Here is an 18778-nt window from a genome sequence, read left to right as displayed (position 1 = left end):
AAAAAAATTAAAAATACATTTAAAAAGTTATTATTACTTTATTTATTTGTCTTTATATTTCTACTTTTATTAGCCTTTTTATGGATTAATATTGCTTTATATTGCCACATTATTTATTTTTTATTTTATTTATTCCTCTTTTTATTTCCACTTTTATTTTACTATTCTTTTTTTGATCTATTTTTGTAATCTGGCGCGCTCACTGCTCCATACTAAATACAGTACCTATTATCTTAAAATAAAATAAAAAATAACATCAGATGGCATGTAGCTGCTCATAGCAAGTACATATAAAGGGGAATTTCTGCAGAATTAAAACATGTTAATTAAATTAAAAGTGCTTTGAGGGCCTCAGAATGCATATGGCTGAGGTCCATGTGTAGTCATCATATTGAAATGACATTATTGTTGTGTTCAAACAGCAGAATCGTTGTTGCTAATCTACACTGCGAGTGGTTCGTCCGTATGTAGTCCGTTATTCCAGACACAGTATTTAACGAAGCTGAGGAGAAGTGACATTGCTCTGCTGTAAACTCTTGTCTCTGTAAACACCGGCTGAACGCCAATGGATACCTGAACGTTGATGCATAAAAAGGTGGCAGTAACAGTTGACACATCAGTCAGAGCTATCTACATGAGCACGAAAACCATAGAAGAAGAAGAAAAAAAAAGAACCCACAAAGATGTCAGGCTCACTAGAAAAACCAGAGGTCCAGCAGAGAATAAAGAGCCACAATGACGTATTGCAGCACGGTATGTCTCAGTGCATTTTCTTACTTTGACATCATATCACATAAAGCACGAAAAACATTGTTCCTACCATACAGCGATATACAAAGCTAGTCTATAGGTTCACCATGACATAATAAAACTCTGTGGGTGTCGCACAGGGAAAAAAAGAAAGAAGAAGAAGAAGAAGCACAGACTGTATATTGCAGTAGAAAACATGGTACCAAACAACAGCTCGTACATGTGCATAAAAGGCTGATCACCGTTTATCTGATGCTGTTCACGTAGCAGGAGCCTACACATGGATCCAAAAAACAGACAAAAGGACGATTTCAGCAAAAAACAGAAGACGAACAAACAAAGTAGAGCCGTAAAGGGGAAACCAGGCCAGAGATTCATGCAGTCACAGAGTTACTGAAATAAAACAACAGAACCACTGCATCCAAAGTGAGAAACGGGATGCATCCAGAACATTACAGTCAGTTCTTTTTTTTTTTTTTTTAAAGGAAAATAATAAAATCTTCAAGCTGAACAACTTAGTTAGTCGTGGGAACGTTTTCCACCTGGTGTGTGAATGAAGGTGGACGATGCTGGCCCAGGAGGAGCCGGACACACAGCGACAGGGGGATGAACATCCACGGAAAACAGCCTCATAGTGTCCTAGAGAAGCTCCTACACTTACCTAATAACCAGCCTGTTAACAGGAGTTCTACCTGCTCTGAATATGAATTCTTTAAAATACTCTTCAGGGACCGGTTGGGACTGGTTGAGCCCGTCTGGTACAGTATCGCGATATTAACGTCAAACACACTCATCTCACTATTGTTTCACCTTTCAATAACAAACTTTTGCTGATTAGTGACTCGTTAGTGTTGTTTCCTGAAACCTGCCATCAGCAGCAGCAGGAGGAGCTGCAGGAACAGAACCTGCAGGAACAGGACCTTTAGGAACAAAACCTGCAGGAACAGGACCTGCAGGAACAGGAGCTGCAGGAACAGAACCTGCAGGAACAGAACCTTTAGGAACAGGACCTGCAGGAACAGGAGCTGCAGGAACAGAACCTGCAGGAACAGGGGCTGCAGGAACAGAACCTGCAGGAACAGAACCTTCAGAAACAGGACCTGCAGGAACAGAACCTGCAGGAACAGGACCTGCAGTCGCCAGCAGAGAGACAAAACAGCGGTTCAGTAGAAACTCTGTTAAATAGACTATCTGAATATGAGCTTTCAAAAATAATTTAATAGAGCTTTTTTCATATTTCTTTCTCTTTTTGTTTTCTAAGAAGAAGGCAAGTAGAACCGACGATGGGCCGAACAGGTCCAGTGCACGTAACAGTCAGAGGGGAGGACAGAAACGCTCAGTGCTTCTGAATAGATGCATAAAGTGCAACGATGAGATCTGGGATGCAGCGAATCCAAAGGAACCACGTGAAGAAGAAAGAACAGGTTTGACAGGATGTTAAAGCGTCTAAATGCACAAACTGAAGGCCGGAACAGGAACAGACAGCACGACCAGGACATCCGGGGTCCCTGTAGCGCCATGGAAACAAACACAGTTGCACAGCAAACGCTTGGCAGGCAGAGAAACCAGCAGGTGAGAGATATCTGGTCCTCCAGGACGTAAAGGAGAGACATGAGAGGCAACAGGACGACGGGATGGCAACGACACACGTGTACAGATGTGACCGGAATACATTCTCATTGCATCGACGATGCTGTTCTAGCAGAGAGGCAGTTCAACTGTCTGGAAAAATATATAGATTCAACTAGGCTGAGGTCACATCTTTGGGAGGAAGCCAGGAGAGTTTGTAGCGTACGCCGCACTCAGCGAGCCGGTTCTCTCTGACTGACTGATCTGAAAAATAACAGAAGACGGATTCAGGAGGAACATGGCACCATCGCTTCGCTAAGAATCCTGCAGGTTGGCCTCCGATAGGGAAGGGTTTGGTTTTACAGTCCTAATCGATCGTGTAGTTTTTGCATAGATACCATCACGTAAACCCTCGTCACATTCTGTACATGTAGCATACAAACAAAACGTAAACATCTAGTCCAGAACAGACCTCAAACAAACACGAGAACGATATGGTCGTGACAATGAACCATGTCGGCCTGATAACAGCAGAAACGACTGGACGGCTCGCCGTGCGTCTCCTCGTTTACCCGACAGTCGTCTGCATGAGAACCAAAACGTCAAGCGAGTAAGGCAAAACAAGTATGCACAGTGATCTGTGATTTCATGCATAACTGATGACTGCTATTTACCAAAACCAAAACTCAGCATTTCCTCAAAATAAATCAGGTTGCAAACTGATGACTCATCGCCTCGCCGGGCTTCCACTGCACGCAGCTCCACGTCAGCACAGCGTCAGCACAACGTCAGCACAACGCCAGCACAGTGTTAGCGCTAGCGGTCAACCGATAGGTTTGGTGGTGACGAGACATCAAGGACGTCAAGAAACCGATACGTGAACATCTTGCTGTTAAAATTTAAAATCCAAATCAAACTTCATTAAAAGTTCTGTTGTACGTCGGTGTAACCCTCTGAACCTCAGAACCTGCCCGTGGGTTTGAAATGCTGTCACAAAATGACCCCATTCATCAGAACCAGAAGCTGTAAAATGAAGCAGAACCAACAGAAGTTCAAACCTCTGATGACCTGCTCATGTGTGACTTTCTTTGAGGGAAAAACGATCTGATGTAAGTTTACAATCAAAGTCGTTTTATTCTACGTCTCATTTAAATAGATGCCAGAAAGTGAACATCTGCAGCAACAACATCCTGTAAACAAACTAAACTAAAAACTAAAAACTGTACTGCGACGCCATTAGTGAGTCAACGTGATGAAACTCAGGCTGCAGAGAGAGTGAATGACTGAACCGAGGTATACCTGTAAGCAGGTAAACGTCTGTGGTAAAGCGACCACTTTAAACCAATATCGGTACCACAGGAGGACACTTGGACTAATGTTGGTTCTGGATTCTTTTAAATTAATAACAGAAATAAATCATCAAAGAAAGTTTCCTGTTTTGTTTTTCATGATTTCTGGTATTTTATATTTGTAAAGAGCTGCAGGTGTCTCGGTGGTTAGCACCATTAGCGCCTCGCAGCTAGAAGGTCGCCGGGTGGCGTCCCGGTGAGGACACCCGGGATCTTTCTGCGTGGAGTCTCCATGTTCTCCCCGTGCAGCGTGGGTTCTCTCCGGGTTCTCCGGCTTCCTCCCACAGTCCAGAAACATGCTGAGGTTAATTGGTGATTGTAAATTGTCCGTAGGTGTGAATGTGAGTGTGCTTGGTTGTCTGTCTCTAAGTGTAGCCCTGTGATAGACTGGTTACCTGTCCAGGTGAACCTGCCTTCACCCTGAGTCAGCTGGGATAGGCTCCGCCCCCCAGGACCCTGGTGAGGGTTAAGGTGTAGAGATGATGGATGGATTTGTTAACCTAATTCTGTCTCTTCCTTCTGACCACGGCTGTGCTGCTTTAGTAGAGGTGAAAAACGAGCCCACAGTGAGTAAAAACCTGCCTGGAGTTCAGAGGGTTGATGAAGAGAGAACTTCTAAGAGTTGACAGGCTGTTACTCTGGATGTGTGACCAATCAGATGAAGCACCGAGAGGCGGCTTCATCACATCAGGACTGATTTCATTCATTTGACCAGAAACAGCTCAACAGCTAATTAAACGGTGCGATATCGGCCGACTTCCAACATCCAAACTCAATGTAGCTCTGAGAACCACCAGCTGGGCACAGAGGGAGGTTGGACTGACGTGTGCTTCCTCTGAGTCATCGGGCTGCTCTATGTAAACAGGCCAGTGATACCGTAGGGTTCTAAACTTGGGTTTGCTCTGCAGTCAGAGTCTAGTCAGTCACTGATGGAGAACGAGACGCCAGGCTGCTCCTGGCCTCACGTTGTTGTTCCTCAAGCTTCCCTAACTAACAGCAAAGCATCTCAAACAAATCAAAACTGGACGAATCGTTTGCAAAAGCAGTGACGGAGCCGTGAGTAATACCGGACCGTATGTGGTCATGGAGAAGGGAAGCTGGCAGCAGTCTTCAACAACATTTCAATGCACTTTCCTACCAGGGTTAAAAGCTCTGTCGGGGGGTTTGATTGGTTGGTGTGGAACTGATGCTCCTCCTCCTCCTCAGCAGCGTTCACACACCTGTGCATGGCTGAGCTGAGCGCTGGTTACAGCCGGTCCAGGCGGAACGCGTCCTCCGTGGCCGGATCGGCGAGGACCATGTCTGGGTCGTTGAGCATGTGCAGGCCGTCCAGCGTCAGCGGGTCGATTTTCAGGTCGTCCAGCGGGAACTGGGAGTCGACATCAAAACTGACATCTGCGGGCAGTGATCCAGTCAGGTCCTTGGGCAGGCTGGGCGGAGACTCTCCGCTCACTGGAGCAAGACAGCACATTGAAAACAACATTAGCGTTCATCCACGTCAGTCTCTGAGGCAGAGAAGGATAAAATTAGAAAGAAACAAGTGACAGCAAGAGAACGAGCACAGAGGAGTGTGATAATAACTTAGAAGACATCTTGGCATCCTAATTACACATTTCAGCGAAAAGCCAGTAAACAGCCGACGCTGCTGATCTTCAGAACCAACTGAAGGAACGACTCAGGGGGCTGTGAGATCGTGGTAGAAACTCATTTCACAAGTTTATCCCTGAGTTTACACTGAAATCACTTATAACTGAGCAGCATCTCAAGCACTGCTGGAGGGAGGGATGGCTGGATGGATGGAGGGACGGCAGCCTGTCTGAGAGTCAGTCCGTCTGAGAGTCTGTCCGTCTGAGAGTCAGTCCGTCCACTACTGAGGTCCAAACCGAAGCATGAGGAGCATAACAGCTACTAGAAGGACTGAAATATGGCTCTAGGATGAATCTCTAAACCCTCCTCTGGTTGGTAGGAGGTAGCAGGTTAAAGACAGACTCATAAAACTTGTCCAGGAGTTCCTGGTGTGTAAAGGACGACTCTTGCTAATTCTTATTTAGCAAACGTTGGAACATTTGAGGGCTGAACTCAGAAGAACATGGTGAAAATCCTGCCCATCACCACCATAGCACTGCCACTGTGAGCATGTTGGCATCCTTTATGTGGGCATTTATCTCCCAGTACCGTGGTTCTGTTCCGACCCAGCCTACCTCTGGAGCTGCCTCTGCTAACAAAACATCTCCGCCAAAAGCAAAGCTCACCAAATGTTCTGCTGCTTACTGCAAGACTGAACACAACAGTCTTCATGCACGACCAGCATCTCAGGAGCTGAAGACCTCGTGGATTACTTTGATTACTGACGGCAATGTCCCCACAACAACAGGACAATCCTCAGCATAAGGCCATCATGTGACTGATGGTACCACTAGCTTTGATTTTACACCCACTGGTCAGAGCTGGGCTGCACGGTGGCTCGGTGGTTAGCACCGTCACCTCATAGCCAGAAGATCGCCGGTTTGTGTCCCGGTTAGGACACCTGGGATGTTTCTGATGTTTTACATCCTAGTGAGGCTTAAGTGGTGAAGATGATGGCTGGATGGTCAGAGCTCAGTGGAAACTGACATTCAGAGTTAATTTAGTTAATTGAGCTACAGACACTGAAGGAGCCTGTCCAGAACAAGACTAAAGCCAGGAGTTACACAGTCATGGTGAACTCAACCATCTTTGCAGCATTTTGACCTGAAATGTGAAATTACTTGGGACACGTGAGACTTTAATTAATTTGCCTGAAAAGGGCACAACATGGGACCTCTACATCTTTGTTCAGCTGTTTGGCTTCAGAGGAACCGTCCCTATCACAAGACGTACGATCAGGCATGAATCACCAGCTTTCTTCTGGTCTGGGGTTTCACAGCTCCACGCTTCACGTCCAACAAGCCGCTCGCTGTATGACTCAAGACGCTGCATGATATGTTGAAACAGCACCTGTGAGAATGATGTTGGGGATGTTGCCATGGCTACTGTAGCCCAGCTGCTGCGAGCCCTGAAGGTTGCAGTGGCCAGTCAAACCCATCATGAGCGCCTGGGAGTAGTTGAGGGTGGAGGTCTGGTTATACAGGCTGTCGGAGCTGATGGGAGTCTCGATCATGTTGAACTGCTCCAGCTGGCAATCACAAGAGGAGAGAAACGTTGCAACAGTCATTCTGTGCTGCAGCGCTATCTGCCATCTCCCCCCTGAAGTAAGAGCGCCGTGAGAACGCTGGATGTGAGCAGACGGAGGCTGTACCTGCTGCGACAGAGCACTGGCCTGGATGGAAGGCAGCTGCTGGTCGTAGAAGTCTGCAAACACGCTGCCCAGGATGGAGTTATGCTGCAACCACAGACAGGCAGATCTGGTTATTCACAGCCAGGCTGACAACAATACAACAAAGTGCAGCGCATCGATGTGAACGTTACTTCACTGAGGCTGCAGAAGCTCCACATTCAACATAAAACATAGAAAATGAGAAGGACACAGTCAAAGCAGCAACAACATCAGAACAGCTGAGCGCTCGCCATCACTCAAACAGATCTGGAAACGTCATCTATGGAGCCGAGTGTGTGCTTCAAGTGCATGAGCCGATACCTGAGTGTATGTGATGCAACATCTGAGTGCTTGCTGCAGAGCAGACGGACTGCTGCATGCCGATACCGGCTCTGTACCAGTCACACGGCTCGGATTTGTGCTGGCAGTAAAACATGCAGGAGCACCAGCAGTCTTCAGCTCAGGAGGGATTTTTAAGTGCATGGAAATGATTAAAATCCTGCAAATGGGATTGTTTTGTCATTCAACTAAATCATAAAAATAACAATTTAAAGGCTGGATAGGTTACATAAATAGAAAACATTCAGTACTCAGTTACCCTAAAGGTCACTGTGAGGAAATGATGAATGCTGTCAGATCGGATGTCTGAAATCGGTTTGCTAACGACAGGGAGACCTGACTCTGATCACGGAGCTCTGTCCTCCTCACCAGCTCCCTGCTGCCGGCTGGCCTTGGTGTTTTAATCACCACAAACCAAACGGAATGTAATACACATGAATTAAAGGGAATCATTGAACACATAATCCCCTTTGTGACTTCATTCTCGCTCCTCTGACTCACCCACTGCCAGCTAATTCTCTTGAAGTTTCTCGTTTGAATGTCCTCGTTGAACCGGCAGCAGAAATTCTCCTATTTCATCGCGGCCTCTTAATGTATAAGTAATTGGATCATACTCTCAGCCCGTGCTCCTCCTAGTCCAAAACCTGATTATCTGTGTGTGCTGCAGCTGTCCCCACAGGGCAGAGCAGGACAACAGCGCACACCGCCTGTCGGTTCTGGTTTAGCCCGTGGATAACCTCGGGACCGGATCGGAGCTGTGTGAGCAAACGGCAGCACAGACATGTGGAAACGCACACACACACGCCGTGCACCGTCACACTCCTCGTCCTCAGACACACACAGTCACACTGAAAGTTCAGCAGAAGCAGATGCATGTTTAGGAAGTGATTCTGTGGGTCAGCGAAGGCACCGTTGGTCAGTGAAGGCACCGTGGGTCACTCACGTGTGAATCTAGACTTTTTGGGAGCAGTGAGCAGCACCACTGCTTTCATATGCTTGTACTGAGGCGGACACAGATGAACAACCCTGATCCATGTTTACTTTGGGTGTGTTCGTAAACCACCACCCTGCAAGCAAGGCTCAGTTTGTTGAGACTCGATCAGCAGCGTCTCCTCCAGAAACCCTCTGAAGGGGGCATGAAAACCTCCTTAATACTCACCCGGTCCCCATGCTGGCTCAGAGACCACAACACACACAAAGGTCTGACGAAACACAGAAAACAAAGCCTCCGGTTCATGGTCCACTCAAGCAAGACTGGGAGGGAAACGGTGGAGTTGCAATGCATGGACCACAGAAGCAGCAGAGGAGGAAGGTCAGGGACACAGCTACAGCACAACACATCATGACACGGAGTGTGTGGAGAGATCTGGGCAAAACAGGGACGCCTATAAAACTGTTGGGACTGCATGTTTTGCTTGTGTGAACTGTTGACTTGACAAAGCTCAGCTGGACTTCCTCTCATCATGTCAGAGGAGGAGAAACGCAGCTTTAATCAATTAAATATTAACTAGATTCAGAATAAAAGAAATTAATGAGTTTGATGTTCCTGAATGTTCAAATGTCGGCTGCACAGAGCTCAGTGTATCAACCTTCTGAACAACAAACGCCTTCTGGACGTTTTCTGCTCCTGTGGGCTCATTTTTCACTGAAATATAAAATCCTGCACCTCCAGAACAACCATGGACAGAAGTAGAGAGAACTCAGAATGACTCAGTTATAATCCTACACGTCATAAACCACCAAAAATCTAAATCTAAAGTTTAATTACTTCATTTATTTTACTCAGTATGTTAAACAGTTGTTCCCACAGGTGTTTGTAAGTCTTTAAAAAATGGTGATTTCCATATTATAGATATTTTATCATTTACATCTTTATACTTTCATCCTTACATCCTCTCTGCTCTGTAAACACAGCCGGGTCAGTTCAGCCCAGGTCAGTTCAGTCACGTAGCTGGGCCATTAACATATCTAGTTTTGCTTTCTACACAATCTAATGACTTTTGAAATGAGACATGCATAACAAAATGATTTGGATAAAACATCATGATTTCAGGCGTTTTTTAAGCTACGTTTCTTGGCAAACCAACCAGACCAAACTGACTTTTCTTTCTCTTTTCACAAAGTCTGGCTCTAGTAAACGGTGTAATTCTTGTTTTTACAGACAGCATGCTTCATTCACCCGCTGGCTGCTTTGGGGTTCAGAGAGTTCGTCTTATTATTGGGATTTTCATCATTCCTTTTGGCCTTTATTAGAATCAATCCAGAAGTTACGGATCCAACTTGCCGATGTCCCTGATTGCATATTGTTTTTATTTGTGGAGTTGATTCTACTCAGAAATGGTCGACGGTGTGACGTCCTGACGTCCTGGCGTATTTAAAAAACAAAGCAGGTAATTAAAATGCTACAAAAAAAAAACCCTACATCGCTAACTTTAAGGGGAAAAAAACCTGTTTTGACTTTGTCTTGCTGAAGTGCTCAGATATAAACCAACATCCTGGTTTTTATTGTTTTGTTTTTGCCCAGATCTGCTGATAATAACAGAGGGAAGCCGCTGTGGGGGGCAGCCAGAGTCCTGCTCGGCAATGAGAACCACACGATGCAAGGGACGGTGACGGTCACACAACGTGAGCCACCAGCTCATCGGTTCACACGCCCTTACTTGAGGCGAGCCTCCAGGTGAGAAGCCTTGGTTGGAGACGGGAGAAGTTGGAGACTGATTGGCAGAGGATCCGACCCTACTGCGGTACTGTTGGAGGGAGGAGGCCTGATACGAGAGGACACAGGGCAGTTATTCACATGGAGGACGTTCTCTGCTGGAGCCTGCTATGTGTGAATCTTCTCATGGTGAACGTGGAGCTCTGTGATGTTTGTCTTGCAGTAGGCGCGCTGAGATATTGATTTACTGTCTCTGATGGTTATTACTCAGCAAACTAATCTCTGAAATACAATTAGAATAAACACAGCATGTGAAGGAAAGCGAGCAGCGTGGACTGCATCAGCGTGTTAGTACTACAGAGAGAGATGTGTGCAGCAGCGAGCTACAGGGATTCATTAAGAGGAAAAACGCCGGCAGCAGTGATCAGAGAACTGCTGTCTTCTGCTCTGTTCTGTCATATCTGCTGTTCAGTCCAACAAAACCAAAGGAAGACTATCTGCACATACCAGAAAACTAATATATTAAAGTAGTTCAATTCTGTTTTAACCAGTGAGTCAACTAAACACAGAACTATCAACGGTACCATCAAACTGTCAGTAATTCAGATGTAGAGGTGCATCCAGTAGGACTGCTAATGTCTCATCTCTTAAACGTCAGCAGGAGTTCAAACCTCCAGACTCCTAATCTACTGATGGATAAGTTACCAGCATATTGGTAGCATGAAGCCATGAAGCAGTTCAAGGTCGACCAGCGGCCCGATCGCTGCTGGAATAAACCTGTGTGATGGAACTAAACCTACTTTCTAATATCTCGGTGTAGCTGCTGTTTGCTGCAAAGCTAAAACTGACAGGTCCGAGCTAGAGGGGAAATAAAACAACACTCCAGCAGCACAACTCCAGGTGTGCGCTTCAGAGTTTCCTTGACCCCACGCTGCAGAGTCTCTAGCTGAGATGAACATGAATGTGGGCCACTTCGTTCTGCAGTGATCCAAACAGGCTCCCACTGCAGCGGCGCAGCCAGAGATCTGAAGGACGAGCGGCTGCACTGTCACGCATGTACGCAGCACAATCACACTCTCTGTTTGCTGCGAGGCTTCCCACGCTCTACCACGACTAAATGTGCACAGTGTGGCCCAGTCCGAGCGCGTCGACGCCTATTCAGGAAGAACGGGACGTCGCCGCTGTCACAACACAACACAGACATGCAGCGCTCACCGTGTTCATGTCCATGGTCATGCTGCTCTGCGAGGACGTCTGGTTGTCTGACGTGGGGCAGGAGTTCACGGAGGGCGGCAGCTGGACCAGACCCGTCTGCTGGAAAACAAGCAGCAAGACCATAAATAGATACGGCCGCCACGCAGTCATCAAGCACGGCTGTACAGTTTTATCACTGGCTTATCACAGATGCAGTAAATCTTCCTTAATTGGCAGATATGAAAATAATCCTTCAGTACACAAACGGCTGCAGGCTGCACAGCGAGGACCTGACATCTTAATCCAACGATTACATCATCTGTGACACATATAGTCATTATCATAGTCATTTAACATCCACTGATTCAAACTTCATAAATAGTAAATAACCAATCAAATCGCAGCATGGAGGAGTGTATTGGTCTAAAATACTGACCTCTCCTAAGAACAAAGCTGTTATATTTCATCACATCTGTCTACAGTCACCGTGAGCTGCTCCAGGGAAGGTCACAGGAGGTCATTCCTCCTGACACCAATAAGACTCTTTAATGTTTCATTATAAGCACATTTCTGTTATCTCCTATATATTCTTTTCTATATTATATGTTCTATATTTTTATCTTTTTTTATTTTACTTTATTCAGCCTTCATCTTATACCCTAGTACTCTGTGTTGTCTGTTTGTTCACCCCTTTGTTGAATACTGCTGCTGTAACACCTGAGTTTCCCTCTGGGATTAATAAAGTCAGTCTAAGGGTTTGTACTCGATATAAGAAACCACAGTCTAACAAAAAAAGTTTAATTCAATATTTACTAGATTCTACCCAGAGCTGTCCGCTGCATCTTGTAAAGGAGGCTAAATGAGTATTTGGAAATGAGCTGAATGAATATCTTACATTTATGAGCTACATCATACTGCATACCTGAATATATAACTAATGTCACAAATACTGCTAACTTTACTGTAAGAATGGTCTTTTATCCTGATTGGACCTTGTGAGAGAGACAACGTGCTTCCTGCTCAGCGTCAGACTTTAAGAAAAAGATTCTCAATAATAAAGTAAACTGACTGACTGCTGACATTTTAATTCCATTAATCCGTTTAAGGAACAGTCTGCAGTCAGGTTTCATCAGATTAATGATTTTAAAGGTAGAACACGTCCATACATTTCTTTTTCTTTCCACTGCTGATGTTGTTTATCTTATTTATTCCCATTAATCTGATTAAAACCACGACAGGCGCACGTTGACATTCAGATCTGACCCAGATCCTAAAATTGAAACCGGTTAATCGTTTTTAAATGGATTAATAGTTTTATGCAATTAAAAGAAAGAAAGAAAAAAAGGTCTCTGGGATAAAAACAACAACATAATATTATTTCAGTTGGACTTGAATCCCTGAAGCGAGTCTGTCGTCCATACAGAACCACAGTCAGCCTGAAGAAGATCACTTGAAGATCCAGTGTTTGACATAAACCTACAACTCTGCAGTACATTGGATTATTTTAACCTTTAAACTGGATCGACTGTGAGCTGCTTCGTGAGCTGACATGTGAAACAGAAGCAGACCTCTACGTCGGTTCACAACAAAACTCTGACGGACGGTGAAGCAACACGTCAGCAAAGGAAAAACCTCGTCTACAATCAGTTCTGTCCAGTTCACTGTGTTTTACAGCAAGGCCCCTAGAAGTTCAGGAATCTGAATTGGCTGGAAGGTGTGGACTAATTTGTAGTAGCTGGACGGTTTAAGCGGACATCTCTGACGTGGGTGTTTATTACTACATGAATGTACTGGCGTTGAACTGCAGGCAGAGACAGCTGAACCTCAGCTAAACCGCTCATAGACACACTCATCTGAATCCACGAGTAACCGCCCAGAACAACTAACTAACAGAGAATAATATTAAAAGTGCATCACGGTGGAGCAAATCAGTCCAAATCCACTGATGCTAGAAGAACAGAAAGAGGACTTCATCAGTGTTGGTAGAATTTGAGAAACAGTAAAAAGAAAAGAAGACAGGAGAGACAGTTCAGCTGAACCTGCACAGAAACTAAAGATGTGGAGAAGCAGCAGGTAGAAGTGAAGAAGTGAGAGAGACGGCGAGTCAGACAGAAGATCAGAGAGGTCGCTCTGCTGGACTGAAACCATCTGTCTAGAAAGTTGTCAGGTTTACAAACTGCAGTGAAGCTCTTCCTGTTTAACCAGACGTTGCCTGGTGATGCAGACAACAGACACTCGGAGGCTCAGGAACTTCATTAAAGATGTTTAACACAGAGACGCAGGATCAGCAGCTGTATGTGTAATAACGTCTGACATGAATCACCTGATTATTTATGGCATTTTGATGTCCTGATACGAGTGAAATAATAAACTTATAATATAGTTATTTCCCACTGAACACATAGTTTATATGAACTATGAATCCCTCGGTGCTCACTGAGATACTGTATGTTAAATATTGATCTCTCCTCACTAAGATAAAACCCACCCACCAAATAGAAAACACATGAGAGCAGGTCGGCCGTTGGAGCTTTGGTGTAAATGTGAAGCTTACTTGCTGGTTCTGGTGCGTCTGGGACGATGGCTGCTGGTTGAAGAAGGCATACTGGGACAGCTGCTGCTCCAGGTTCATGGCGTTGATGGCCGCCTGTCGGGGACAAAGCAACCGATGAGGAGGAGAAATGCATTCAGGTTGAGTTTCCCCCTCACAGCTGATGAAACAACTGTTCTAACTGACCAAATAATGGAAAGAAATAGTCAGTCTGGAGTATTTTAATACCACAAACACAACCTCATCACCCCAACACGACGAAAAGTGAACCTGCACTGAGAGGATTTGTGTAAAATAAATGAAATGACACCATGAACAGCTAGACTGGGAAGGGCCTGGTGAGTTGGCTGCACCTGAGAGAGAGTGAGAGGTGGAGATGTCGGAGAGAGCTGCAGGTTCTGGTGCTGGTGGGAGTCTCCTGCGTTGAGGATAAGAGGAACCATGTTGTCCTGTCCAGGCTGCATTTCCATGGTTACTGTGGGCTGAGATGTGCTCACTCCTACCCAGCACACAAAAACAGCACAAGAAAAGAGTTTTCTTAAAAGCACCATCCAAAAGCGGCACCAAGCGAGCGCCAAGTGCTGAAATAAAAAAGCCATTCAGGCTGTGCACGTATCTAAGGGAAACTCTGACAGCGCTGAACGGCAGCGCCTGCAGCTACCTTGCGTGTTGCCCAGAGCATGTATGCTGCTGGAGGAGCCGAACGAGGCGGCGGCCGCGTCGTCCGAGTCAAGCGGGGTGGGCAGCGGGGGAGGGAACTGGATGTTGGTCAGGTCAGGGAGAGAACCGCCAGTGTTGTGGGCTGCTGGTTTCTGTGAGGCGGTCAGCTGCTGGTCCGGAGACGGGAATATGCTGCGGTAAACAGACGGGCACTGTGAAGTCTGCAGCCACGGTGACGGGCTCAGTGCACCGGATGATGGACCAACACAACACAGGGAAGCTTATGCAGATTACTGGAAATGTTCTCCAAGACAAACAACTCCAGAGATATTTGGACTTCATGCGTTTGGCCAGAGCTGTTTTGCAAATCTTTTGGCTCCAGGCTCTGATTACTTTGGCAGCTGAGCGAGTAAATGAGAATTATGTCTAACTACAGTCAGATGGCTTCAATCTAAAACTATGTTTTATTCATACCTGTTCATCAGATGAGTGTAAATGCACACTTAAGTGGGAGCTAAACGTTCTCACACAGTCCTCATTTCATTATGGTAATCAGCCTACAAGCTGCACAGAACAACACCAGACGAATACTCACTGGATCCCAGGAACTTTGCAGGGCTTGGACCTTGAAATGTTCTAAAGGAGACAGAAAGTTAGAGCTCAGGTGTTGGCAGGGAACAGAGAAAGCTGAAGGAACAACACCTCCCTGACTGTAGAGGTTCTACCTTTTTGCAGTCCCAGCTCTGTTCTTGTCCATCGTCATCGCCCTCTTGTTTGATTGCTTCTGACCCTGGAACAGTGAGTAGGAGAACTGGAGAGATGGAGAAAACAAAAGCTCCTCAGTCTCTGGGGCTTACAGATGTCCAGCCTGTTGGAGCTCATGATCGCTGGAGCCCACGAGTCTTTGTTTCATGCGATAAAGTGATATTAAAGGCAGAATACAGAACAAAGAGAGGAAGGAGAGAAGAAGTGTGATGCTGCCTTAATGAGCAGAACCACAGAATGCCTCCAAAGTGATACATTTACATACACATACACACTCACATGGTCATTAACAGTAAAATTAATTGGATACAATTAATGGCTGAGAAGACGGGTTTGCGCCCCGTTAATGCTGCTCCTCTGGCTTCAAAGCTACGTTAGCACTCTTTCATCACACTGCTGAACCATCAGGAGGAGGCAACAACACACCACCAAAATAAACAGGAGGGCAACAAAACAGCTCATCAGAAGGAGACAGAAACACCTGATTAAGACAGACTGGCTCAGAACAAACAGAGTCAATGAACAGCTCACGTCATACAATAAAAGCAAACTAGCTGCTACTCATCCATCCACCATTTCTACACCTTAATCCTCACTAGGGTAATGAGGGGCGGAGTCTATCCCAGCTGACTCAGGGTGAATTTAGAATCACCAATTAACCTCAGCATGTTTCTGGACTGTGGGAGGAAGCCGGAGAACCCGGAGATAACCCACGTTGCACGGGGAGAACATGGAGACTCCACGCAGAAAGATCCCGGGTGTCCTCACCGGGACGCCAACCGGCGACCTTCTAGCTGTGAGGCGACGGTGCTAACCACCGAGACACCTGCAGCCCAGCTACTCTTCAGTTCATACATTTATCTTCTGGCTAAGACTTGATGAGTACTCTGTAAATGACCTTCTGGATGAAATTAAAATAGAAGTCCAAATTAAAACTTGAAATGTGAAACGTAACTCTGAGACCCTCTGTACCTCGCTTTGGCTGCAGCTCCTGTGACCCTCCGGTGAAGGAGGCCTGCTGGGCAGGAGTTAGTGTACTCTGATGCAGCGCCGAGTCCGAGTTCGTCCTGCAGCACAAAAATGTGAAAATCACACGGTGCAATGTAAACTAAAGTCTAAGAGACAAATACTACGACATGTAAACAAACTCCTCCTTTAAGTGGTGAATGAACCACGATCATCACAGTTTATCGAGTTGTTTACAGATTCTTAGGCTCAGGGAAAAAACACTGGGCTGAAAAAACAGGGAGTCTCACCCACATACCACACAATGTCGAGGGTTTGTGAACTTTATGATCAAACGTGTTAATTTTTAACACAAGAATAACAGTCTGTGATGATTTGAGCATTTTTCTGCAGTGACAGTAATCTGTGGAGGTGAATCATTAGATATGGGATCATGTTTCCATCGTGGGTTTTAAAGTCCTCTAGTGTCTGAATGCGTCCTGTATTATTAATCTGAGCCTGCGTCTTCATGGTGAGGACAACATGCATTACGGTGAACAGCAGTGTGGTGTGAATTATCATCCTTGTGGAAACTGTAAAAGATTTGCCAGAGTAATCACTGACAGTACCAGAGACTGTGCTTCATCCCTGGAGACGGACTTACCTTCTCCAACTGGTATCAGGTGGCGGTGACAGATACACCGAGCCATATGGACAGCTGTCAATGTGAGATCGCAGGTTAAGAAAATACAGCTGGAGCCTGAAAGTCTTGGCAGATTCAATTAAGTCTCTCCTGTGAATTCTTTAAACACATGAAGATCTAATAAAAAGCCCACAGCACCAGTGGCGAACGCCAATCAAGCCAGCGTGTGATGTGAGTGACAGAACTTCACCGTCTGGCTTTTTTCTTGTCAGTGCTGAATTTGCAATCCTGATCGGCTCATTGTGTGTGATGCCTCTAACAGGCCTTCAAACCCGTACTCTAGTCATGCAAAAGTGCATACAGAACGGGTGAAGTGTTTCTGCAGCCACAGAAAGTTGTAAAATCCAGACGTGAAGAAGCCTCGAGACTCTGAGCAGACACACGATTAGCACCTCCACCGGTGCTCTGCTGATGCTTTTCAGTAAGCTTCACATTATCAGTCCAGACTCGACTGAAGGCCTTATCGGTTGAAGGGGTGCCTACATATCAGTCTATACATGTAATACCAAACATTCTGACATCCTGCATCTCCACATGGTCCTCCAGCTGCAGTGTGTCAGACAGAAAGCCCTGCAGAGGATAGTTAGAGGAGCTCAGAGGGTCTCCTCTGTCCAAGAACTTCTCCAGAGCTGCTGCAGGAACAGGACCCTGAACATGGTCAGGGACTCCTCACACCCTCTCCATCAACTGTCTGAACTGCTGCCATCAGCCAAACGTTTCTGGAGCGTTGAAGGAAGAACCTCCAGACTGATCAGCAGCTTCATGCCACCAGCTGTCAGAATGCTGAAGTGCTGGTCCAGAGATGCCAACACTTCTTCATTTAAATGCTTTTACCTCCTGGATCCTGGAGAAAGGCTCTCTCATCCTGCCTGTACTGCTGTGAACGTACAGCACCATGACAACTGGATCAGTTTGATATCTAACCAGATATTTCACTATAATGCTGCATGCTTATTCTTTCACAATCTTAAGATAACTAAACTGACATAACACACACAGAGCAACAGCTTAGGTTGTATTTGTGCTGGATGCTCCCCTAGCTCTGCTAAACAGTGATGAAATTCAAGCCCTTTGCATCCTCGCAGGTGCTTCATGTTGTAAACGAAGCCTCCACCTCATTGCGAGTTAAAATAAAGGTTGTGCTCATGTTGCCTGATTGGACCTCTTCTCAGAACCGTGTGGGCGTGCACAGGCGGTGCTTCATCACCGTCTCTGTGATGCTAATACTTATTGTATTGCACCTGGTAGCGAAGGGAAGGCCGCGCTATTCCCAGCGCGACTCTGCTCACAAAGGTCTGATCATCTCAATAAATTGAAAACACCTGCGAGTGAACAAGCGACTGAGACCTTGGGTGGAAGGATCACAATATGTGAGAGATGAAACAGAAGCTCAGCTCAACAGCTGCAGCGCCCGACCTCGGGATCTGAATGAGCTGGTTGGAAGGATATCTGGCGTCCATGCTTGTCCACTGACATGGGCTTCCTGTGGGGCGACGTGATGCGGCTCCGGTCCCGGTAGACCCTGTCCACCAGGCCGTGGTGTCGCGTCGACCTGTTCGTGTCAAGCCCTGAAGTCTGCAAACAGACAGAAAGGATGATGAGGAACTGTTCAGACTGAGCTCCGAGTCGCTGCAGTATGAGACAGGACTGGATATGCGACACAAATAAAACCCCCCTCTGGTGAAAATCATCTTTGTTCACATGTCCATATGTTCAGATAACCAGTGAAATAAGTGGTTAGCGCCATAGCTGAGCATTTCCAAGCCAGAGCAGACTGATGATAGCCTCAAAGACACGGATTCAGACTTCCAGGGTTTCATATACAACAAACCTGAAGAACAAATCCTGTCAAGAGGCAGGGTGGGACTTCCATCCATCCATCCATTCATCCACCCATCCGTCCAACATACTCTTAAAGCACATTTTGAAACAGTTGGAGTTGACCCAAGTGTGTTCGAGGTCAGCCAGCAAAAAGCAGGACAGAGTAAAGGCCAAATCCATC

The 18778-nt window shown here is 46.0% G+C and overlaps 1 protein-coding gene across 3 annotated transcripts in view; it reads right to left on the bottom strand.

Moving 5' to 3' along the window:
* Positions 1–4102: 4102 nt before the first annotated feature.
* Positions 4103–18778, bottom strand: part of crtc1a (CREB regulated transcription coactivator 1a) — a 21121-nt gene continuing 6445 nt past the window's right edge. The window contains exons 3-15 of one of the 3 annotated variants that reach the window (XM_008288597.1): positions 18226–18351; positions 16738–16799; positions 16101–16195; positions 15089–15174; positions 14959–14999; positions 14365–14555; positions 14057–14202; positions 13707–13799; positions 11174–11272; positions 9963–10067; positions 6946–7029; positions 6645–6822; positions 4103–5120 (exon numbers count right to left, since the gene is read on the bottom strand). In XM_008288597.1, coding sequence (XP_008286819.1) covers positions 4915–5120; positions 6645–6822; positions 6946–7029; positions 9963–10067; positions 11174–11272; positions 13707–13799; positions 14057–14202; positions 14365–14555; positions 14959–14999; positions 15089–15174; positions 16101–16195; positions 16738–16799; positions 18226–18351 — 1512 coding nt within the window. In that variant the 3' untranslated portion in view covers positions 4103–4914. The remainder of the gene's footprint in view (positions 5121–6644; positions 6823–6945; positions 7030–9962; positions 10068–11173; positions 11273–13706; positions 13800–14056; positions 14203–14364; positions 14556–14958; positions 15000–15088; positions 15175–16100; positions 16196–16737; positions 16800–18225; positions 18352–18778) is intronic. The other 2 variants (XM_008289351.1, XM_008290143.1) reach the window with 2 other exon arrangements.

The sequence above is a fragment of the Stegastes partitus genome, unplaced genomic scaffold (genome assembly GCF_000690725.1).
Source record: "Stegastes partitus isolate 25-593 unplaced genomic scaffold, Stegastes_partitus-1.0.2 Scaffold0, whole genome shotgun sequence".
Taxonomy (NCBI): Eukaryota; Metazoa; Chordata; class Actinopteri; family Pomacentridae; genus Stegastes; species Stegastes partitus.
This window is presented reverse-complemented; position numbering and strand designations above follow the sequence as displayed.